General features: G+C 40.6%; 1 protein-coding gene across 6 annotated transcripts in view; it reads left to right on the forward strand.

Annotated features, from left to right (window-relative positions):
- Positions 1 to 26,023, forward strand: part of BEND5 (BEN domain containing 5) — a 694,656-nt gene that overhangs the window by 404,448 nt on the left and 264,185 nt on the right. For 4 of the 6 annotated variants that reach the window (XM_053392492.1, XM_053392491.1, XM_053392495.1 and 1 more), the window contains one exon: positions 4,479 to 4,669. The exons of the other annotated variants lie outside the window; for them this stretch is intronic. In XM_053392492.1, coding sequence (XP_053248467.1) covers positions 4,479 to 4,636 — 158 coding nt within the window. In that variant the 3' untranslated portion in view covers positions 4,637 to 4,669. Of the gene's footprint in view, positions 1 to 4,478; positions 4,670 to 26,023 lie in introns of those variants that run through there. 6 annotated transcript variants of the gene reach the window in all.

The following is a 26,023-nucleotide window of genomic DNA, read 5'->3' on the forward strand; positions in this document are numbered from 1 at the left end:
TTGGCAGTTCGAATCCCTGCGACGGGGTGAGTTCCTGTTGCTCTGTCCCAGCTCCTGTTAACCTAGCTGTTCGAAAGCTTGCCAGTGCAAGTAGATAAATAGGTGTGGCAGGAAGGAAAACGGCGTTTCCATGCGCTCTGGCACTCATCACGGTCCTCCGTGCACCAGTAGCTGTTTAGTCATGCTGTCTGTGGACAAATGCTGGCTCCCTCGGCCTGAAAGTGAGATGAGCGTCACAACCCCTTAGTCGCCTTTGACTGGACTTAACCGTCCAGGGTCCTTTACCTTACCTTTACCTTCATGGAATATTTTTTGTTTCCCACCCCTTCCCATCTAAGTCAGTGGGAGGAAAATTGCATCATGGCTGGGCATGATACAATGTTCAGCTGTTGATGGGGCCATGTCTGTAGTCTGGAGAATTGTAGGTCGTAGTGTCTCCTGCCCATAGCTCTGCCCTGTTTTGGCCATTCTGTTGATGTATTTGATATTTTCACTAGGGTGTCTGTCATGGTAGTGATGTGTTCTACTAGCACTTGTACCATATTCTCTGGCCCTCAACCAGTGGATCTTGAGCGTATGAGGACACCTTTAATCAATCATTGCACTGAGACTTTGTTAAGATATTCTCTCTCACACAAAAAAGAGTATAGCTACATACATACAAAAATATATGTCGATATAAAGCCTTCCACTTCTCTAATCTCCAAATTTTCATTCAAAATGCAGACAGAGGATCTGCAATCCATTTTAAAGAGGAAAATAGACACCTTAAAGCAGTTTGATAAGTAGAAAGGCATTGCCATACTTAATCTGGCATTTGAATGAAAATCCCTGCTTCTGAAAATAAAACTAATATGAAATTTTGTTTGACAGCACCTTTAGAAATGGTAAGAGAGTATGCATGTCTGACTATCTTTTTCAATCAAGGAACTATGTTTCAAAGCTTCTTCAAATTTGGTTGCAATCCAGAAAAAATAAACCCAGGTTTAAAATTCATTGAAATAGATGCAACTTAAGTAATTAATGTTCTTATTCGTACGATTAATGTGCTTAATTGTACAATCCTATGTATGCTTACTCAGAAGCAAATCCTATTGTTTTCAGTGAAGTTTACTCCTTAAAGTGTATGCCTAGGATTGAATATGTAGGGTCTAATTTCAATGGGATTTAGGTGTACCTTATATATTCTGACCTGCATACTTTATATTAGGGATAGGAAACCTGTGACCCTCCAGATGTTGCTGGACTACAGCTCCCATCATCTCTGACCATTGATCGCGCTGCCTGGGCCTATCATGGGAATCGTAGTCTGGCAACATTTGGAGGGCATCTCTACTAAATGTATTCAGATTTCTCCTTGGCCGTGCCAAATTGACTTTTTATGTCAGCCTTGTTCCCACGTACCATGTCTTGATGTGTATCCATGTATAGCATGATCACTTCTTTATATCACTGAAAGACAATACATAATCACAAGGAACCCTCAAACATTCTTTTCACATCATCTAAGTCTGGTACTATCTAAATGATGCATAAGGATATAAATATCAGTTCTCCGTAGCTTAAGAAAACAAGTGGATTCACTAAGTATTATGCACATCCAATTCAATGCATAGTGCAAGAGAGGGTAAGCCCCACTTCATCTGTTAACCAGGGACACAAATATATGTGCATGGCAACTCCTCGTAGCACTTGAAGAAACCACGTGGACAAGGCTGGTCCTCACACCAGCACTGCAAGACTGTAAGCCAGGTTATCATTGGCATGGAAACCAATGATGCTACTGGAGCAGCTCTTATGAATAGGAAGTTAACTTGGAGTGGTGCAGAAACTGCTTTCAATCAAGGAAAGAAAACAATTGAGATGCTCCAAGTGCTACTGAGAAAGAGCAGAAATGAGCATGGAGAAGGGCTGTAGCACAGTGGCATAGCAAATGCTTTGAACGCAGGTTGAAAAGCCCAGGTTGACTCTCTGCTATCTTAGGGTAGGCCTGGAAAAGACATCCGTCTGACTGGCAGCAGCTCAGCAGTGTTCACTGTGAAGAGTACTGAGCTATATGAACTCACTGTCTCACTTGGTAGACTATAAGACATCTTCCTGTGCTGCTAGAGATAATCCTGTTGTGCCCAATAGCTGGGAGCTCTTTCCTTTCTCCCAAAATATTTTTAGTTATGGGGCGGCATCAGGCTTAGTTAATCAGCTGTCTTGTGTTTCTGGGCTCTCGAGCCAATGTTCTGGGAATGAGTAAAATTAGTAGTGTTCAGGGAAGCTGACTTTGTGGCTCCTTAAACCCTAGGAACAGCTGAAGTCTGCAGAGTAAGCTGAGTTGTAGCTCAACATTCTGCAACAGCTTAACAACTCCATTCTAAACTTATGATCCTGCACAGGCTATATTGTGTCTATGAAATTTTAGTGAAATCAGTGGAACTTTCACACTCATTGCTAATCATCAGGGTTATGTTTGTAGGCAGTGATGCCACAATGCACTTAGACCAGATCTGTGTGCACATCAAGGTTTATTGTACTGGTTTTCCCCCCTCACTGGCAAGACTGTGAGATGGATTTTAACGTTGGGATGATGGTTCATCTGGGAATCATGCTGGAAATAAAACAGCAACAGCCGGCATGGGTAGATTTCAATAATGCACAGTAATAACTTGAATTTCCCTCTCTGTGTGTTTGTGCCTTGTTTTTCAGTTCAAATATTCAGTGTTCTGGTACTGAAGAAGGGGTGGGAGGTAGTTTTCCTTGATCACAGTTCATCCGTCAGTGTTTAAATTAGAACACCATTTTTAGCCACGGTTCTTCCCCCAGCTCTTTCAGACCTCATTTTAATGCATATTGGCAGCTACACTTTTCAGCTTAGATTATAACTAGGATTTTAAATATATTTTTCATTGTCCAATAATTTTTGCATTTCAAGATGAGAGCTCATAAAAATCATGTTTGATGTGGTTTTTACTTTTATTCTCTGGTCCTAGAATAGCTTCCTTAAAATACATCTTTTTTTAAAATGGAGTAAAGCCTTAATGGGGCTAATATGTCTTGCTCTTTAGTAGTCCCTGTTGTGCAGTTTATTTTAAGGAAGTTATTAAAAAGTATGGTATGCAAACATTGTGAACCCTGTCACTGAAAAATAACCTTTTCTAAAACTTCTGAAAGGTGTCAGAGGAAACTGAAAAGGGTATAGAATATTTAATTGTCATAACTTTAATATGGTACATTAACAATGCTATAAAACTTGTTAATTAAGTGAATCTCCATGGTTTTCTACCATGTGAAGCAATAAATTGCTGGTGGGGAAAATACTAGGCAGAGCAGAAGTTGTTTAATCAGTTTGGAAGCCATTAAAGCAATAGTAAGGACCAGCGGACACAATGGCTATATTTTTTTGCCACTTTGCCACCATGTGTGTGTGTGTGTGTGTGTTTAGAGAGAGAGAGAGTATATGGAGTTCTAAGAGTAGCAGGGCTCACCCTCTTAAAGTTGTGCCTTTGTAACCAGGCTATTCACAGCCCATTTATTCCTTCCAAAATCTGGAACAAAGATTACAATGACTTTATAGTTTCTGGATTAGATCCTCATCTCTTTCAGCCTGCTGCCTTCAACTATCCTTGGGCATTAAGGATGCAGCTACATTGCTTGGAAGTATCTCTTGACTACACCTTTCTTGTGTGCTCTTTTTCCAATAGAATATGTTGGCCAATGTAACCCTACTTCAATTAATGCTTTTAGAGCACCTCAAAAGTCCACCAGAGGAGGCTTCATAGTTCTTTGTCACAGAAGTATGCTGCTGCTGGAATAATGCATCACTTTTATGTTCAGCATAGGTCAGCTTCCACGTCTTCAGACTACCAATGTTAGTGTGATTCAGGAAAACAAAATCTGAAAAAGTGGGAACCTTTGTTGGAAATGACTAGGGAACCTGCTATCTGCAGCAGCAAAGGGAACATTGAGAAACATAGATTTTTCTCTGGAGTTTGTTCATGTGACCATGGTTGTGTGATATAGTAGAAATGTTTAGCCTGGAAAACAAGACTTCAGAGGTAGAAAGTGTAAATATGTGCTAGATAATGGTCAAATAATGCTATATACATTCCTTTTTGGTGTAATCCTAAACCTGTTTACTCAAAAGTGTTCTATGGAGAAGTGTGCATATGATTATAGCCTTTAATTTTAATGGAGTTAAATGTTGGGTTGTGATTAGTAGCCTATGATCCAAACTACAAATCAACCAGAAACATTTCACACTGCAGTATTAAAATGTAGCCGAAAGTGTTATTGTACATTATTTTGTTCATGATCCAGAGATCTGCATGCACAAAACCATGTGCATAAGCCAAATTTTTTGAAGTCTGTCAACAAACTGCTGCCCTCTTGCTATCTCTTGCGTGTGCCTGTTACCTTGCTCAATCACATCGGCTGTGTTTTACATTTGTTGAGGTGTCATTCTTAATGCCATTTTTTTTCCATTTCAGAATGTTTGTATGACAGGATAGCACAAGAAACCGTGGACGAAACTGAAATTGCACAGAGACTCTCCAAAGTCAACAAGTACATTTGTGAAAAAATCATGGATATCAATAAATCATGTAAAAATGAAGAAAGGAGAGAAGCAAAATATAATTTGCAATAAATTTTGAATTTTTAATAAAGTATTAGTGTTTTACTCTGGTGGTGGTCTTGATTTCATGGTGTTGGGGTGATGGGCTAAAGTGACCTTTTGGTGTGGATTGTATTATGAAATACTGGCTTATTTTTAAACAGTTTTGAGAAACTACACATCTAAGTACTACAGCAAAATAGAACCAAATTCCCTAGTTTTTCAGGGAAAGTGACATGCTGACTGTGGTTCAGCCTGTGGCAGATCATTTTGCAAGTCCCAGACCTATATACTACATTGTCATTCTATGGCTCCGTGGAATAAAGATACTTCATTCACAAAGTACTTTTCAAACAGCTTTCTTTTTCATTGACTTGTTTCCTTTAATGAACTAAACATCTTCATGCTTTTTCATAATGTTTTATTGGAATGCAAGCTTTTTAGAGTAGATACCATGAAAGTCAGTATGATTGTTCAGAGCACGTATGATCTAGATTGTGCCCAAAATTGATTTGTTCAGTTTAAAAGAGGGAAAAACTATTTTTTAGCTGCAAAATGTTGTATTTGAGCTGTGGTTCCTGTTTAGTACGTATGTTGCAGTTATTCCTGGAGGCCATGTAGTCTAATGGCTTTGTGTTTTTTCAGAGAACAGCTGGCTGAATTACAAGAAAATTAAGTAATGGTGTTTTCAAGAAACTATAGGACCCATAGATGGTATATGGATAATTAGTTGATCAAACAAGTTAAAGTCTTTATTTAAAGGGACCCCTGACCGTTAGGTCCAGTCGTGGATGACAGTCGTGGACGACTCTGGGGTTGCTGCGCTCATCTTGCTTTACTGGCCGAGGGAGCTGGCGTACAGCTTCCGGGTCATGTGGCCAGCATGACTAAGCTGCTTCTGGCAAACCAGAGCAGCGCACGGAAATGCCGTTTACCTTCCCACTGGAGCGGTACCTATTTATCTACTTGCATTTTGACATGCTTTCGTACTGCTAGGTTGGCAGGAGCAGGGACCAAGCAACGGGAGCTCACCCCGTCACGGGGATTCGAACCGCCAACCTTCTGATTGGCAAGCCCTAGGCTCTGTGGTTTAACCCACAGCGCCACCCGTGTCCCTAAGTCTTTAAATACCTCGTCCTTATTTTCCAGTCAGCAGGGTCATGGGGAGCACATCAGAAATATGCGAAGGAAAAACCATCTCAAAGTGCCAACATTCTGACATGCTTTTTCCATACAAAAAGTGGCGATCACATACCGTCAGCACTTGTGTTTAAAACTAAACCCCTAGCACAGTTATTATATGGGGCTCAGATTTGGACAGGCACTTGCCTTGTATCTACAGAAGCTGTTCAATCTAAGTTCCTAAGGCAATTTTTTCCCTCTTCCATCCTGTGTTCCAAATGCTTCATTGTGCTTAGAGGCTAATCTTCCCTCTGTTGAATTACAGATTTTGTGTAGGACGTTTAATTATTGGCTTCACCTAAATTTAAACCCCACTGGTATACTATATCCTTAGTATTGGAAGATTGTCATGAGAGCGCTTGGACTAAAATTGTCAACCAAAAGCTTTACTTTTCTGGTTTATCACAACAGTTATTAACACTGGGCTTCAGTAAAGCAAATAATTTAATTAGACAGTGCCTATATGATATCGAATGACAGAATAATTTGGCCACAATAAGGACATTTTGTCCATAGTATGATTATTTTCCACTTAGTCACTTTGACACTTTGGCACCCTATTTGCAAAGTGTAACAATTCCAAAAGACAGTTACGCTTTCACTTTCACAAGATTGACTGTACTGCCTTCAGCTGTACTTGAGCGTCTGTTTCAAAAAGTTCCACTGGAAAAATGGTTCTGTCCATGTGGAGATGGCAGTATTGAATCAGTGGCTCATGTCTTCTGGCTTGCACTCTTTATAAAGATTTGAGGAGTGAGGTTACTACCCCTGTATTATTGTCCATGCTGGGTCACTCAACCATTGCTACTGTGTCCTTTCTTTTAGCAGATCAAGATGATCAGGTGACAGCAAAAACTGCAAGGTTTTTAGCGGAGGCAATTACAATAAGATCTATTATTTTATTATTGATGTAAGCCTCCAAAATGTATTTTGTATAGTTAAGTTTTTACCTCTATCTTCAGTACATTTTATTTTATTTTATTGCTATGGCTAGTGGCTGATGCAAATAAAGATTCTTCTGATTCTGATTCTAATGTAGTGTAATAGAAAAAGCTAAGATGTGGTACTATTAATCTCTATAAAGCAACTATGGAACTATAAGCGATGGAAACACTGGCTTTCTCATTAGAGCTTTAGAAAAGTGAAGGAGTGTGTGTTGGTCCTATTTGTCATTGATGAAAGCATAATTTTTTAAAACTTCTGTGTCTTATTTTATAAAGCAACTATTGACAATACAACCCTATGCATATCGACTGAAAAGTGAGTCCTGTCAACTTTGGTAAGACAGTCATAGTTAAGTGTTCATAAGAACAGGATTTCCACAGGAGGACATACGCATTCTAAATTTGTAAAACTAGGCAATTCAAATTATTTGATAACTAACATATAGATCACTTTTCTTTATTGTGTGTATTTTACAAAGAAGGTTTGAGTAAGCATCTTTTCTTCTCATCTGTTGTACTTCCAAGTTGTGTGCACTTTGTATTTTTAAAGATTATATTTGGGGAAGGTGTGCATTTTCATAATAGTGTAAACAAAACTACAGGATTGGGATGGAATAATTTGATGGGCAGAGAGAGAAGCAAACAAATCCCTTTAATGAGGGCACTGGACTATACTCGTATATAATCTGCATTTAATCTATTTGAAAAACAATCCAAACTCTGATAAAAAATGTTATTAAAAAATGTGTTGAAAATACAGGTTGAATCTATTGCAAGGAGGATGAGTGAGTTGCTTTGCAGGCAGCCCTGTTCAGGGAAGTTTTTAATCTGTGATATTTTAGTGCATTTTTGGTTTCTATGGAAGCCGCCCAGAGTGGCTGGGGAAACCCAGCCAGATGGGCGGGGTACAAATAATAAATTATTATTATTATTATTATTATTATTATTATTATTATTATTATTATTATTATTATTTGCCTTCCCTTTCTGTTAGCAGAGGCGTCATCTGAAGCAAATAAATCCACAACTTAACCCTTTACATTAATAGCTTATGGCAGCTATCTTAAGTACACTTACTATAGAGTAAGCCATGTAAGTGGAGCTTCTTGTGAATAACCTTCCATAGGATTGTATATACTTTTTCTATATACTAGGGACTGAAAATGAGAATTTGTGGGTCAGGAGATTAAACCACAGTTTCCTGGAATGACTAGAACAGAAAACCACAGTAGAACTGGAGCGCACAGGCACCACACTAATTTGTGGCTTAATACACCACTCATAATTCATGGTTTAACTAGTGTGTTGTTGTCTGTGAATGTATTTACCTTCTTGATTTCTGCCACCTGCAACAGTACAAACAATACAAAGAGTGGTTTTGAGGTATCAACAGTGCAGCCCTATGCAAGTTTGTCTACTTCCAGGAAATTGTTTGCAGGGTTGAGCACCTTAAAATTCTGAGAAATGGCCTGCCCTGGACAGGGTTGCACTTCCCCGAAGGAGCAGGCGCACAGTTTGGTGGTGCTCTGGATCTAGTGCCATAATTAGAGGCCCTAGTAGCCTCAATAGCTAGGAGCACCTTTTTTCAGCTTCGGTTTGTACGACAATTGCAGCCACTTCTGGACTAGAATAGCTTGGTCACAGTGGTCTAGGAACTGGTCACTAGATTGGATTGGGCACCTGCTACAGATTCATGTGAGCCAACCCAAACAAGTAATATTTACATATAATTTCTAACAACTACCGGTTTTATATTTTGATAAATTTTTCAGTTAACATGGTTTTGATGTTCAGTTCATCAATTTTTTTGATACAACGAATGAATCTTTTTACATTCTATGTAAGCAGTTTAGAGCTAATGAATGATTAAGCAGTATATAAATCTTATTAAATAAGTAAAACAAGCCATTTTTGTGAAAGGCGTTTAAAAATGTATTTTAGATTAATGTGTAAAAGTTTAGACATGTTGAGATACACATTCCTGCTCTTCCTGTCCCCACCCCCCACCCCTACCTCCTTATTTCTAGATGATTAGAGCATGTGGAAGAATAGAAAGTGTGCAATGGAAGAGGATTTCTGATATGTCTTTGTCCACAGTTGCTGCCATTCTGGTTCCAACAGGCAGCGTACCCACTGGAGAATGCTTTCTGTCAGCTAGATGGCGCAATCAGGTTCTTTTTTTAAAAAAACATTGCATATTTGGGCAACTGATAGCTGACAGTCTGGGTGCTTGAATTTGCATTTACTATTAAATAAAAACCCAGTGAAGTTTTGTCCAGATTGAAGTTGGGCCATCTTCAAGGTTGGCCACCTTCTATTATGATAATTTTTCCATATTGTATTTACTTTCTGGACCTAGTTGTCCCTACTATATGCCTCATGTGCGTTAAAACTGTCGCATATAGCATCTGTGCATGGATGGTGAAATATATAAAGAAGCTTTTCTTAATAGGTTTGGTCAGGATTCATCGGTATCTTTCTCAGTTATTACAGGCAAATGTTTTAGCTGAATGTAGGGAAGTTAGGGTAATAATGTATTTTGATACTGATTTTCTAAAAGTTGCTATATGTTGGAAGTTCCTTGCTGGAAGGCTGTTCTGGGTTGACTGGATTTCTGCAAAATGTTCAAGCTTTTCTGAAGTTTATATAAGCCTATTAAAATTGCTGTGCTGCATTCTGCTTCAGCACTTGGAATAAAAGTACAGTTGTGTCTTGCTTAGTCACCTACATCTTATCTCTTTAAAAGGAAAGCAAATGTTTTAACCAAGCTTTCTGAATGCATAGAATTACCTTAATCATCTTTGCCACAATTCTGTAAGTTCAATGGGAAAATAATGCTTAGATTGGTGGTGGCACGAAGTGATTTTTAGCAGAGCAGGAGCATTGAATGTGGGCTTCTCAGGTCCCAAATATTAGACAACACCCGTTCTTCAAAAGCTTGACTAGTTCCTGCTCAATTTCATATATTTACTTTAAAGATTTATATGCCACCACTTTAGGGTGTTACCTTCCCGAGATAACTTGGGATTACAATGCTGCAAATGTGTGATTTACAATCAGGGAATGGGCCTGTGGAATCCCACATCCCAGTGGCAAATAACTTGTTCTGTTTAGGCTGGGAATCATGGGCTTATGCAAGTACTGAGTTGATTTTTCAAAATGCAAGTCCGGATCTGTTAATATGTAAGGAAAGAGATATTGCTGGATATCAGTGGGGTACTAGATGTCAGATATACTGGATATCATTGGGGTCTCTTTATTTCCCATGAACATGAGGAGCATTATGGTTGCAGAAGAGTTGTTGAGCCTGATATTTTAAACATTGTAAAACAAAGTGGGTTTTTTCCTGGTGGTGGGTGGTGATATAGAAAATTGCAAAAAGGGCTTCTTTAGACTATGATGTTGCTGGTATATTTGGTGGATTTCTGGCATGGGGTTTGACATCTTCACTTTCACACCATGGACATTAATCATTATAACATTGAATTTCCATTTGGTGTCTTCGTTTTTCTCCCATTTGGGTGTCCATTTATAAGAAAGAGGAATTGTGAAAGAACTAGAGAGAAATACAGCCTAACAATGAGTTTTTCCGTAAACAATGATGCTAATATATATTTTGCCATTGGAGCTATTCAGGGTTGTATCTTGGTTCCTGTTTGTAAGTGGTAGTATGTTGTTCCTCATGCTTCTATACAGGGGTAAGCCACATGACCCCTGGACCACATTGGATTCCTAGTACGCCTTTCAGTACAGTGCAATTGCTCTTTAGAGTGTCAGCTTGCATATTTTTAAATACTGTAGTCCATGAGAAGTCCATAATCAAAACACTCCTGGAAGTAATGTGTGTAGGCAGGCATTAGGATCCCGTGTGTGTGTGTGTGTGTGTGTACACCTCTAGCAAGGTGGGGGCCACTTTCCAGTCATTTCTTTACTCCCATGCCACTGAATTGACCTCATGTTGAGAGCTGTGTGAATTTCTTACCCATAACTAATATATGTTAAATAAGTATTTAAGAATTCATTAACTGTTTTTTTGGCAAAGATTCAGTGTTTACTTTCAGTAAGAATGTAAGACACTGTGCATAACATCTTAGAAGCAAAGTAATTCTTAAAACTCAAACTGCATATATAATGGCACGCAAAATCATAGGATGTATGGATTTCGATGTGGGCATAACCACTTGCCCAAAACACCCTGGTAAATGAAATGCGTGGGTATCATTATTGCTATGAATTAAGAAGAAATGTCATGAAAAATGGTTTTACTTTGGCATGCCTCCGATTTTCATAGTCTTAAAGTGATAAAATCTTAACATCAATCACACATACTTTATTGATACCATTTTTTTCATCGTAATGGCACAGCGCAGTTTAAAGCAATAATTCAAAGAATGTAGAGGCAATAAAAATGTTATGAAGAGCAATTATTGCATACTTCATGCTCAGTAGCTAATTTTTAAATTTTACCATCTCAGATATTTCAAAAGACTCTTCTCCCCAGGCTTTCTAATAGGAAGAAAAATGACTTAGATTTTAAAATTGGAACAATTATTCAACAAGAAATTTTACATGGCTGGTCACTGACTTCTTTCCTTTGAGAAATGGATGTGCCGCTTGCTTTGAATGAGAGTTTTCCTTCTACTTGATCAAATTCTACTTCCGCTTAACTCTGCAGAGGACACAATCCTACAGAGAGGCTGCTGCTATGGCAGCCTTTCAGTTAGTGTGTCACAGCAAAATTGTGGCAGTTCTTTCCACTCTTCAGTGAACTTCCACATAGACACTGCTACACATACCCAAATTTCCAGGAGCTGGAATTTGCTGTGTGATGATACTTAGAGTGAGCAGGATGTACTCTTAGGCTACTTACATATGTAGGTCTGATTTTGCGTAGATGGTGAGATGTGATGGAGGACTAGCTGCTTCTTACAGTTTTATTTATTGTATTTTTGTCTGGCCCTTCAATTATCTTTCCGTCACAGTTTAGAAAAAAATGTAAAAACAAAAATATAAAAAAACCTAATATAAAATATAAAAACCTAAAAGCCACAGAAGTATAAAAAGGATAAAACAATAGGAATAATGTAAATTTTTGTTTGACCAAGCTGCGGGAGGCAGTGGAAGACAGGAATGCCTGGTGTGCTCTGGTCCAGGGGTTCATGAAGAGTCGGACTCGACTAAATGACTAAACAACAACAATGTAAATTTCAAGTTATTTGTAAGCTGTGGAAACACATCAATGCCACCACCACCTCTTTCTAGGAACCACTTCCTTCACATCAGAAGGTGGGGATACCCCAGGAAGCCCTCTATGGAAGATAATCTCTAGTAGCTACCCAAGGAGGCAGATTTTTTATCAGTTACCTTAGTCCTAAGCTATAAAGGGCTTTAAAAATCAAAATGAGCATTTTTTAATTAGACGTGGAAACAGACTGGAAGCCAGTGCAGTTGCAGTAGCACCTTCCAGCAGTACCTCCGCCTTGTCTAGATTTGAGTTTCAGTTTGTTCGTCTCCATGCAATTGGTAACCATGATGAAGCAGTAATTATAGCACTGCAACTGAAACAGAGTTGTGTTTGATCCACGTATCAATAACACTTCTCCCTAAAGTTGCATGATCTCAAACAGCGGTTTCATATAGATATTAAATAGCATGGGGGATAAAATAGATCCCTGTAGCAAAAATTCTATAGCAAAAATGCTAGGGATTCTAGCAGGTAAAAATGGAATTGCTGTTTCAGTGCCAGAGCATGCTCTGAACTCAGTCTTAACTATCTAAGAGTGTAAAGTTGTATGCTGCAGTGCAGTTGTGTCCTTCGTCTTTGTAATTTTAAAATGTCATTCTCACAGACTGGCTACGACTTAAATCTTTAGTTAGTTAAACTATCAGAACTGTATTATTTATTGATTAATTCCTTTTTATATAAGAGCTTTTACCCTGCTTTCTATTGTGTATGCCCTCTCAAGGCAGCCTAATATCAGCTGTCTGGTTTAATCCAATCTAGACTTAACCGCAGAGATGTGCTGGCTTGCACTTTGCTCAAAGCTGAAACAAACTTTTGGGGCGTGGTCTGAGGGCACATGCTGGAGCTACCTTGCTAAAGCTAAGCAGGTCTTTGCTTGGCCAATACCTGGATGGGAGACCGCATGGAAACCCTATGTATACTACCATGAGCTCTGTGATCTAAGAAAGGTAAGATGCAAATGTACTAAAATAAGTAAGACTCCAAGCAGGTATCTGTTCCTCAGCACAGCACCTATATACCCACCCTCTCCTTTCAAGCCAAGTGACTTTTAAGTACAAAACAATAGCAACAAAATGGTCTATGACTGCTGAAGCTGTTCTTTGACCTCAATGAAACGTTTTGCATGTTCGAACTGATTATGACTTGACAGTGTTGGTTGATTTCCTATCTCTGAGGAATTATGCTAATTAAGAAGGAGAATTCATTTTGGAATGATTTGCTAAAATTCTGAAGGAGAAAGTTGATCTAAATATGTAGATGGGGGAAAACCTAAACTTGTAATCCTTTTTCATTAAAAAAGGGAAGAAAATGAAGTATTTCCTTAGAGATTACTGAATGATGTCAAAGAAAGATGCCTTCATCTTCTCTGTGATGATTGACTGTTAATTAATTTAGCAATTTAGAAACATGGTGAAACCACTGTCTCAGCTTGTTCCTATTTGTAAGGGCATCAGAAAATTAATTATGAATGTTGCTTTTTGAAATGTAATTAATGTCCCTTTGCTGGATGCCTGATTATTATTTTCCCTTTAATTTGTAATTTGTTGCCATCATCCATCTTCCCAAGTTGATTTTCCTCATTCTTCTTGCATTGGGTCACACAGCTGCTGTTGTAGAAAGCAGTTCTGGGTGATTCATCCCAAAACTGGGGGTGCAGTAATCCCTGTTCATCCTGTCCAGTCCCACCACACTTCCCTTACAGCTCCACCCATCTCTTCTCTGTTCCATCCCAGACTTGTCACTGGAAGCCTCTCCTGTTAGTCATGCTATCTAAATTAAACTTCCATGCTCAGAGACATTGTCTCGGAATTCTAGATGCTCAGGACTGCATCAGTGGTATGTTGGTGACCTCATGCCTACCTCATAAGCTTGCCAGGTAAATTTGGCTGGCCTCTTTTGTACTGGAAACAAAATGTTGGCCTAGATGAAGACATGCTGCTTGATCAAGGCAACAAACTTGGAAGGTAAAAAAATGGATCTAAGCACCAAACACAATTGCCCAAAGCAACAAAATGAATACCGAGCAGAAGTGGGATCTGAACCCCCAAACCTATGAGTTCAAAGCTGACATGAGGAACCTGTGGTCCTCCAGATGTGGTTAGACTCCAGTGTCCATCAACCCCAGCCAACTTGGCTAATGGTCAGTGATGATGCGAGCTGTAGTCTATTGACACCTGCAGGGCCACATATCCCCCCTCTGTCCTTTAAGCCAACATTAAGCAATGCCCTGCTCTGCATTGCTCCCTTCCCTGAGTCTCATTTGCAGAGATAAAAATAAATCCAAGGAGCCTCACAAAGCAAAGCTACACATAACCTAATTATGAGTTGGGTGAAAGTAGTAATCTAATTCATTTGTTGTGATGACATTTTGTTAAAGGATTAGAGAAATTTAGGGAACTTAGATCTGCCAACAGCTATTAGCTATGAGAGCTAATAATTGCCCCTCTCCCAAATGTTCTGGCGCACTTTACCTCTGAGCTGCAGTTGCCGAGGGGTGGTGGGAAACAATGGGAAATGCTCTCATGCTCATACCCTGCTTGTGAGCTGACAGGGGCACTTGGAGATGGAATGCTAGGACAGATGGGAGTTTGGACTGACTCAGCAAGGATCATATCAAATTCTTACAAAACAACTGCACCCAGTCTGTCCTCCGCCCCACATGCACTGAAATAAAAACACTTTCTACAGTTCCCCCAATCACTCATTGGTGCAAATGCAAATAGCAGCTTCACAGGAGTGATTATTGTCACAGCCACCATAGGGAAGGAAATGGAAATGGCAACCTCCCCTTCTCCTACTACTGTGGTCCTGAAAATTGCTAGCTTTCTCCCAGTCAGCAGCTATTTGTATCCCCCCCCAAAAAAATGTATGTTAAGTCCAAAGACACACTTGAAGTTATGTTCAGTTAAATGAAGCTGCCTTAGAAGAGCATGAGGCCACTGATGTGCCGCTTCACCATGCTGCAATACTGCGGTTATAGGATTACAACCCTCAGCAGGGGATTTGAGGGCACTGTTTGCCATGAATAACTTTTAAGGGTTTGGTTCTCTCTCTTTCTGCCAGTCACTTGCCAGCTAAGCAATTGTTCCTGAAGCTAAAAAGGTAAAGGATCTACTAGATAGCACCCCACCATGCATGTCTTATATGAGAGTTGGTGGCAGCAGGCATCTATCCTTATGGTAATGCAATCATAGTGCTGTTGAACCAAGGCCAGCTCCAGGTTTGCAGGGCTGCTTGGCCTGGCTGTTCCACCCTGCCAAGCTTCTCTTGTGTTCTTGCGCCCCGCACAGCAGAAAGGAAGAGGAAGTGCAAGTGGCAGGAAGAGGAGACAGTGGCAAGCAAGCAGCACCAGCAATAGGGGTTTGAGAGCCAGTGTGGTGTAGTGGTTAAGAGCGGTAGACTCGTAATCTGGTGAACCGGGTTCGCGTCTCCGCTCCTCCACATGCAGCTGCTGGGTGACCTTGGGCTAGTCATACTTCTTTGAAGTCTCTCAGCCCCACTCACCTCACAGAGTATTTGTTGTGGGGGAGGAAGGGAAAGGAGAACGTTAGCCACTTTGAGACTCCTTCAGGTAGTGATAAAGTGGGATATCAAATCCAAAGTCGTCTTCTTCTGCTGCTCAGTGCCATTGGGCCTGTACTGGGCTGACTAGCCTTGCTTTTTTTAGGGTGAGAAGCAGGTGACAACCTCAGATTATGAGACAGATTATGATGAGCATTGTTTTTATCTTGTATGGAAGAGAATAGTTCAAGGCAACTAAAATAGACATGATCATGGTCCTGTTGTGGCTGTTTGACGAGATTACAAAACCTCAGCTCCCAACTTCCTCTGTGGCACAGCTGGCCAACCACCATAGCAGGATGGGCAAGAAGAAAAATGGTGGTCAGCAGCATTACCTTATAGTTATGGAAAGGCTGGTTTAATAGAAGCGCTTTCCCCCACAATAGGATGCTTATATCAATGTGCTTGTAAGGCCCAGTGCTGCAACCCTGGAGGCTGTTACAGGCCCATTTGGCCAGGGTTGGGCAACACTGGTTTTTCAAGAGAGATAAGAACAGCTCTGGATTCTTGCCTCCTCTTGCTGTGTTCTGAGCAAATACACCATATTCTCCCTCCATGTATCCTATGAGTGGATGTATGGCAGGTGCCAAAAAAACTAAGGCAGTAATCTTTATAAGCTGCTTAATGGACTTCCACAGCTTTTATCCAACTTGGCGCTTGGATGCTGTCCCTCTTGCAGTGTACTGAACCACACACAAGAAACAATGGATTTTGACTTTAATAATCAAAACAAACTGAAATTGCATTAGACCATTCCTATTTGCCTGGATTTGTTGTTCAAGTACCCACTTACCCTGAGTATACTCTTGGCATGTTTTCTGCAGGAACGCTACACACCTCAGACTGCATACCTAACATCTGCAAAACAAGCATCCATGCAAAAGCTTTTTAAAAAATGCTATAATGACGCCTTACGTGCTCTTTCACTCTCCCCCTCTTTTCCTTCTGCTATGGTGCTAATTTTATGTGCAGATTAAATTTCAATCTTGCTGTAATGGTTGTTAAGTTTAAGTAATAACTCAGGGAGAAATCTCCTAAGCAACATAGGTATCGAATAGGCAGCCAAGCAGAAATCACCACTGCTCTTCGCTTCCTGGCTATTTAACCTGGCATCTCTGTGGCAGATGGGATTAGCAAAGCTGGAACTCTCTGGCCTTGGCAATGTCTTTGGTTTATAACTTTTTCTCTGCTTACAGAATCCAGAGCCACTGCCCCCCCCTTTCAGCAGGTGCTTCAGGGACCATCTCACCTAGGAAAGAAGGTTAAACAAGTGAAGTAGAATGATTCCTTATGAGACAGGCTGGGGAAAGTTTCCCCTCTCCTTTATTTCTTACAGATATTTGCTAAACAAACTGCATACAGTCGACTCACAACTTGCGCACGTTTAGCTTGTGTGCGATCGCAGCCTTATGCGCTTGGCAGCCAGCTGGCACGCAATCACGAAAAGGAAACGCACACAAGGCGTAGAGCTCAAAAGCTTTTCATGCAGGGGGGAGACGTAGCAATGGAAAGAGCTTCTCAGCTCTCTTCTTGCTTACCAGGCTCTGGGATGGTCTTTCAACCTAATAGGCAGCATTGTGCCTTGGAGTGTGTCCCAATATCTGGGGAGAACAATGACTTTGTGGCACTTCACAGTTGGGGCCGGCCTTAGGGGTGGGTGAGCCTGGCCGTTGGATCAGAGCTTTGAGCTGGGGGAGCCACCAAGCTGAGCTCAGTGGCTGCGTCTTTGGAATGTACTGGTAGCAGGGAGCTGGGGTGGCAAAAAATATGTGCCGTGACCCTTTATTCAACAGAATGTTCAGGTGCTAACTACAAATATCTTCAATTAGAGTCAAAATATGTTCCTTTTTCAGTTTTTCCACTCTGATGTCCTATGTACTTTACTGCGAGACAATGTTACTGAATGCTTAGCACTTCAAATCCTATAAACACTGCAAGCACTATAAAAAATAAAATAAAGTCATAATCTGTAAGAGGTCAGCTGGATACCTTTTTTATTCATAACTTTTATTTTTAAAGGGAAAAATAATTGTTGCTCTAAAATAATGAATGCTTGCTGAAAGACAGGAACTGTTACGAAACAAAAAGCTGTGATAGTGGAGGAGTGTGTGTGTGTGTGTTTTGAAGGCATGTCTCACCCAGGGCACTAGTTATCCTAGGGGAGGCCCTGTTCACAGTGCATGTCATAGAAGCCTTAAAAGACATACTGTACCAGAACTTTATTTTTCTCTCTTAAGCAAGAACAAAACAGTAACAATAACTCACATTCTCTCTGGATACAACTTAGTTCATTGCTAGCTGATGGGTAAACTAGTCCATATAGTGCACATGGTATATAAAAATGAATTACGATGGCATTCAGATACACTGTCTTGCTTAAAGAGTGCAGAGCAATTATTCTGGCATAAAGAACAGTGTTTGGATGGAGTCGGGTTTGCTCAGAGTCTTCCCTCTTATGCCCATGCACGATGTGCTATATATCAAGTCAGCCTTGAGAAAGTTATTTGAAATACATGAATGTGAAATTTTAGGATGGTGACTGTTGAAATGATTACATATAGGAGTAACAAATAAGTTTGGTCTATTATTATCGCTTTTGTTCACTGGAATGATTTTGTTAGACGTTTTGTGAGATATATTCTTAGAAGCTGCAAAGAAAAGTATAAGAAAGCCTAGCTGCCGAAAATAAGAGGCACTATGAATTTGCAAATGTTCAAGAGGTCAAATAATTAGCCAGTAAAATAATTTACCAAGGGCTACTGGATTTTCCAACCACTGAGAGTTCTTAAATCAAGACTGGATGTCTTTCCAATAGACAAGCTCAAGCTCAGACAAAAGTTTATGGCCTTCATGTATAGTAATTATTCAGGCTATCTCCGTGGGATCTTTTATGCTGGAAGCCAGAGTGGGGATTATAATGACCCCTTTTGGCATTGGAAATCTATCTGTCTGTAAATCATGATGGAAGTTAATTTGTCTTCTATCTGAAATTAATATTCCCGAGTAGGGGAGGTCATTGGGCTTAGATCCTGATAATAAACTTTCCTGCAAATATGCTAGAAGCTCTGGACAGTTTATTAACAAAACAAGAATTATGTTGTTGTTGGTTTGGGGCTAGATGTTTTTGCTCAGTTTATGGCAATTCCATCCAGAACACAATTCTCCTGAAGCGGGATGACCCAGAAAGCAAAATGTTGCTGTTCAGACAAGTAGAAAAGAGAGCACAAAGGCTGAGAGATCACAGAACATGGAAGGACCTCCAAGCGCATCATAAACCAATGCAAGAAGAAATAGAATAAGGCATCTTTTGCTGGATGTTGCTCCCATGTCTTGCTGTAAACCATGTATGAAAAGTGCCAATTACTTCCTTGAACAATTTCTCTCTTGCTCAAGCAATGTTAGATTTTCTTAATATTGAAAATATCTCTACATTGTGGCACTTTAAGTTGCCTTGGTACAGATTTGGAAGCACAGTGTGCACTCGGGCCAGGAACGGGGGCTGGAGTCTTCAGAGGGTGGCTGTAGACATGCACCCTGCATTATGCATGACACCTAACTTAGCTGCAGTGGCTTCTTGTGCTTGTGATAGTAGCAAGCTCCACGCAGATCTCTCTGGCACTTGTTCAGGGTAACTGCCTCCTGTTCTGTTAAGGTGCAAACTGGCTAGGGCAGAGAGCTTGGTTCGAAGATAGAACTTCATATATTCAATATGTTGATTTTCTTCATGGCAGTATTTAAAAATTGTGCTTATCCATGTTTTTCCTTCCTCCTCATTTTCTGCAAATAAATATAGTTACTCCTCCCTTTCTTCATGACGTCATGTTAACGCTTGGACTATGTACACATCAGACATTTAATGCACATGTCTTCCTCAAACGAATTATGGAAACTGTAGCTTCTCACAGAGCTGCAATTTCCAACTATAATTTATATTTTAGTCATGGTATGGTTTGTTTGAACTTTTTTTTTAGCAAGCAGTTTATAAATTTTCTAAATAATTTTGCCCTAACACGACTGATTGTAATTCAATAGAAGGTCCAGCAGCAGTCTTTAATGGATTGCTCCCTCTCATCTTTTTTGGCTACCGATCAGAGAATAGTGCCTGCTCATCACATTACCATGGTGAACACACACATTCCTGGAGTGACACTCTGACCTTGGTGAATGGGTGGCTCTGGAAGGACACTGTGGCAGCAATGGTTTAATATTTGTTCACCTGTCTAAAGTTTCACACCATCCCTATGTGACTGGGGAGTGTCACTTTAATATCCTTCTCTTTTAATAAACTCTGATGTTATTGCAAACACATCTGAGGAAATTTGTTGGCTTTTATATGATTTTAATCTCAGTTGTCGCCCCTTTGAAACAAGTCTTCTTTAGTTGTGAAGATAGGAATTCATCTGCTGATTATCAGATCATGGAAGGACAATGCCGTTATGTTTGCCATTTTAAACAAGTCTAAACAAAGATACAGGATGGGGGGAGCTCTTACCTTTTGATCTTTGTGTATCCTCTTTGTTATTAGCTCCTGACGTATTCGGCTGCCATTTCTTTGGGTGTTATCTGCTTTGTATGTGCCATTTTAATCTCTTTTGTATATGACAACAGAGGAAGGCTTTTGTTGTATATCTTTCTTTTTCTTTTTAATGAAAAATGAAAGGATCCTCCTGTTTTTTGTTTTGTTTTTTAAATTAGAAACTAAAGCGGATATTACTTTTCTCCTGGAACCTGCATTTCTTTTTAAGGGCCTGGTTACCAGAGTCTAAGCACGTTTGTTTGGAAGGAGTCCTTTGCAGCTGATGGATGCTCCGAATCCCCAACACCAGTCTCTTGGAATGATCTGTACATGCTAATTCCAATGCTGATTGCTGCCCATCTGGATCAACTGACAAAATCAGCACCATACTGCTGCCATATGCAAGAGCAAGAAAGAGTCACTCTGATGTTCTTGTTTTGCTGCAACACTTCTAAGCCCACAACAGATCCTGAACCCATGTTCTGAAGGACACCAGGAAGGGACTTAACCTGTGTACCTATTCAGTTCTAACTAAAGGATTAACCTGACAAGGACGAGCCCCATCAGTCAAAAGTGATGGTTGTTGACCTATAGATGAGATGATGATCCAGTCTTACTCAACTTTGCCTCCCTCTATCTTGGCTGCATAGGAACTCAGCCACATATTCCATACTGGACGTGAGGTGTGGAAATGTCCTTAGTTTAAGATAGGTAGCTCTCAATAGGTGCTTCACCCAGTAACATGAATCATAACCCAAAATCTTTTCATAAAGGTCTTGCTGAAGATAAGCCAGTCTGGGTCTGGTCAATGACTTGATGGGAATTGCAAGTATGCCACCTTGGATTTAATTTTGAAGAAAGACAGACTGTAAATTTGAGAAAATAAATAAAGGCAATGCAATGATACCCTTTCAACTAGACAGCACAGTTGCTGAAATAATTGTCCATAAAAATGTTTTCTTTACTTCAGCATAGGAGCTTAAATATTGAGGTAGTAACATTGATTGGCGTATATCCATAGAGAGCTTTGGAATTTTATTTATGTATTCAGTGCTTTTTTCTAGAAAAAAGGTGTCGGTACTTACCATGAAGTTGTTACAATAAGTGCCACAATTTTAACCAGTGCTTTTCTTCTAGAAAAAAACAAAATCTGCCAGTGCTCCATACCCTTGAGTACCGCCAGAAAAAAAGCCCTTTGTACTGAGCTGCAAAAGAGCAGCCACAAAATACCACATTAGGGAGCAGCCTGGAAACAAAGGTAGGTCCTGCTGTAAAATAGTTTTATACTATTTACCTGCAAAATTACTGCAGAGAAATGCTGTGCACATTCACTTATTAAGAACCTTTGAAGGTGCGATGTGCTGAATATTGTTACATTTTTATCTAAAAATGCTTTATGCCATAAACTTTAGAGAAGGATCTGCATAAATTAGCTCTTCTGTAGATTGTGTTCTATCTTCCCTTTTAATCTGGCTGTATTAAAAGGGGCCGTATGAATTTGTAATCTAATTTGAACATCAAAAACAAAGGCAAATTTTCTTTCTACTCCACCCTGCAGATCATTCCACATCAGAGAGAGATTTCTTGCATGTCTCCAGTTCAAGTAATGAAGTTGCATATGTAGATTTAAAGGAAACTTTGATTTATTTTTTTAAATGCACATTTCCCTAAAGCAGAAAATGAAATGCAAAAACTCAATTAAAAGACACTGGGACACAAATATAAAAGTTTAGAAGACAGATGTATGAAATAAGAGTCAATGAGTGTGTATGGTGTTTTATTTTCTGCAAGAAGCCAATACTTGATTCATCTATAATACACACATACACATCTGTCTGTTAAACTCCTAGTAAACCAGAAGAGGGAAATAAGAAAAGTGATGGTGGTTAGGCAAAGATGACTATCGTTATTATCCTGTTCTACCTCTTTATTATCCTGTTCATCCCAACTCTCCAAACCAACAAATGCCAGCTCTAAAATGGTGTTAGTGGCAATGACCTTTGCTTAACTTCATTGGTTAATTTTTTAAAAAGAGAAAACTTGCCAAGAGAACAGTAAACATCAAGAACATTCTATCTGCTCTGCTAAGTGGAAGGTAACACCATGAGCATGCGCTCAAATAGAGCATTTTCTGTGAAGAAATCAACACATCCGTTTGACTGAGGGGCAATCTCACCCTGATCTGTGTTTCAGGAAGCCTACTGTTCTGTTGGCAGGAAGTGGGGAGCAAGGCGAGAAAGCTGAGCTAAAAAAGCCTGTAACTGTGAAGTGAACCCAGAAACAGAGGGCTGAAGGAAAGGGGAGAGAATAGAAGGAGAGAGAGAAAGCGTGTGGAGGGACTAAGGCCAAGAGTATAGGAGGGGACAAGGGGAAATTGGTGGAGGGATGGCAAAGAAGTGGGAAAGTAAGGGCACTGTGGATGTAGAAGATGTAGGGTGCAAGTGTTTGTGTTCTCTGCCTTTCTGAGGGAGACAGAGAGATGAAGGGGAGCAATTCAATTCAGTTTAAAGGCAAACCGGCTTAGTTCAGACTTTCTGAAACATAACTATCCCAGTGGCTTGTGAAGGTGGTTTTCTTGGTGGGTTTCTGGATTCTCTTTCCCTCCCTTTCGCTGTTCTTTATATTTGCTGGTCATCACTGAAGGTAAAGAAGTTAAATATACTGGCAGTGTGAATACTGTTGCAGGGTGATTCATTTCACGGGAAACTGGTACTGTATGCTCCTGCCAGCTCCTGTCAAGGCCTTCCCTTTAGCCAGAAATGGAGTCAGTATTACACCATGGAGTCTGGGGTTTGTAATACCGGTTCTTGGCAGCAATAATTGCTCTATTGGGTTCTAGAGTGCCCCCCTGCCACGACCCTGAGGTCAGAGGCCCCTTCATCAGGGCATGTACTTGAGGGCTTGGGATCAGAAGGGGGATGGCACCCAGCGTCAGCCTCAGAAGCACTTCCACCAGGCAAGTCTGTGATGCTAGTGCCCCTCCCACCCAAATATGTCACATTTCCACCCTCTAACTAAGAGGACTCCCATTGCAGGAGCCCTGGGTAACCAGAATCTCTTCCACTCTTTCAGAACAGAAGACTTATGGAGAGGCCCTTGTAACTGGAGAGGCACATATTAGTGAAGGCAGATCTTGCAACTGGTTCAGAACTGTTGCTCAGTCAATGTTCGCTGTTGCTACAGCAACATCCAAGCGCTGTTCTCCTTTAGCAATCAACCATAGCCCCCTGCACAAGGCAATTTAGCCTTGGCTTCAAGGTCCCCACCACCCTTGAGGCCAGAAGCAGATTTAGGGCAGTGTGACAGCTTCCCCTGTACAGGGTGCAGGGGTCAAGGCGGTGCCTTCCCGCCTCCTTTCCAAAGCCTTGGCTTTGGGAAGGAGGGATGAGGAATCTAGCAGGGTCCTGAAGTCATCCCATTGCCTTTCCAAAGCCTAGTTAGTGTTTGCCCAGCTTTGGGAAGGAGGTGAGAGGGCTCTAGGTCCCTGCCAGAGCTTTGCGCTTCCTCCCCAAAGCCCAGTGCTTCCCTTTCCTGGCTTTGGGGAGGTGACTTTGAGCTAGGGGAAGGTGTCCAATTTTGGCCTTGCACAGGGTGCCATCCACCCCTGCTTGAGGCCCTTGCTTTGCTGGAGATCAGCACCTGCAGTAGCATCTTCTGCCCTGCCTCTGCGTTCCCTTGTCTCATGGTAAGCTGCTTGTTCTTGGAGAAGGCAGCACAAACTTTTATAATGCACCCGAGCCTTTTCAAATGTCTGCTTGGAACATAGGCAAAGCGTTAAGCCATTGTGAGTAGCGGGATGCAATATTGCCACCCACTAAAAGTGGTATTACTCCCCACCCCCCAAAAATAAACTATGCTTCAGTGGACAAGTGGAAATGGAATGCTTGCACTCATACGAAGAGGAATCTTTGGTGCCATATCCCCTTTTGTAAGGAAGTGGAGGAATCCCCAGTAGCCACCAGAGGAGTCTGATACTTTTAAGCCCTTCTATTAGTCACATTTCTGTCTGCAAGTAATTAAAGAGGCTGGATACCAAATATCCTGTATACCTGGAGCCTTGCCAAGTGCTTTGTCCCATCTCTTATCATGCTTGTCCATTTGGGATTCTTCCGTAAGCTTTGTTATATTCATCATGTAGATTAACAGCGCTTAACTGCGAACACCAAACTTTGATGCTACAAAGTGGGAATTGCTTGAGTAAACAAAATCAAAAGTAAATGGAGCCACGGCATTGAATCAAAGTGCACTCCAAACTTGTTTTAATTTACAAAGGTTAAAAGCAAATGCGGCTGTTGCCTGGGGACAGAACTTCAGGAAGGCATCGTACACTGATTTATAACAAAGGCAAGAAGGATAACTGGGGAGAGGGAAATTTGATTTCCTACTGCTGCATTCAGCTTTTTTAATTGACTTCAATTTCTCCATCCCTAACAAGATGGCTGTGCCACAAAGGTGGCAAGTTATTAGAGGAAGGGTCTTTCCAGGTGATAACACGGTTCCAGTTTTTCTGTGAATGTGTGTGCTCATGTCCATATTCTTCCGTGCTACCCTGTCACAACTAGAGTGAAATGGGGGCAGCTTTGCCCCAGGAGCTAGCCTTGCTGCTGTGGGGGAATTGCATTATCCTTTTTTGCTTCTTTAAAAAAAAATTGAGAGGGGGACTTCATGGTTAAAATTTCATAGGAAACATAGTGGTGAAATATGCAAAAATAGGCACTACTGTAGAAGCAGGAGGGTAAAGGATAGTAATCTCACTTGTGTTTACCCCACTTTGTATGTTTAAGTACCGTATGCATGTGTTACCTTTTAGTTTGAGAGCTCTCAGAATGGCTCACAAATAAAAAGTGCCCTGCAACAAGAAAAAGTCAATTAGAATAATAAATATGGAATCAGTTACCAGCTGAAATTAGAGAAGCACCTAATGCTTTGATATTTAGGCAGCTATCGATGGTATTTTTGGTTAAAGAGGCCTTTCCCTGGTGTTTGATCCAGTCATTACATGGAATAATAATTGCAGAAATGCACCAATAATTATATAAACTAAACACAACAAAGGATTGTTTTATTCAGATTGATAAAAGCCAGCAGAGACCTGTAAAAGGGTGGCAGCAGCTACCCAGGCCCAGGCTGTGTCTGTTGTACTGGGAAAATATCAAGTTTGGTACCAGAGAGCTTTCAGAGAAGGGCACTGACCATATGGAGAGACACAAGTAGAAAGGCCCATCTGATTATCACTTCCCCAACTTCAGAAGGTGCAGGGCAGAGAAGCATCCCCAATTATAAATGTAACATCGGTGCAGGCTTACATTAGAGATGGTATCCCTGATACCCAGGCCCCAAGCTCTTGAGGGCTTTAAAAATAAGCATGTGCACTTTGAATTGTGGCCAGAAATGGACTGTCAGTCAATGAAATTGTCTAAGAACTAGCAGTGTATAGCAGCCCCCTGAGAGTAGCCTAGAAGTTGCATTCTGCACAAACAGAAAATTCTGAGAAGTCTTTGAAACATGCAACATCTGTTTTGTTTTAAGGGCTGCAACTGAGCATTCCCATATTTGATTGTTTTAGCAGAGGAGACTTCAGCATCTAAGGGATTTTAAAACATTCAGTTTTTTAAAATGGCATGTGTGTGTAGTGTGTGCATGTTGCAGGAAAGGAAGCCTTGTAGCTCATCAGTAGGGATGTCATAGGCACTGAACAATAGGTGCCTGTGATCCCTGGCTAATTCCACAGAACACTCACTAACACAATGAAAGTATTCCAGAGGGAGGAAAATGATCCACTCATCCTAGTGATAGATTATTTCATTTTGAGCAGTGTAATAGAGCATCAGTAGAATTGTCTTCTTTGGAGCAACTTTAACAACTAACAGCTGTGCATTTGTTTGTGTGGGAAAGCCATACAGAAATATTTTATGTCTAAGCAAAGGTCTGCATGGGATAGCAAAAGAACATTCCTGTAGCTAGTGTGGGTA

Source organism: Podarcis raffonei, chromosome 6 (genome assembly GCF_027172205.1).
Source record: "Podarcis raffonei isolate rPodRaf1 chromosome 6, rPodRaf1.pri, whole genome shotgun sequence".
Lineage (NCBI taxonomy): Eukaryota > Metazoa > Chordata > Lepidosauria > Squamata > Lacertidae > Podarcis > Podarcis raffonei.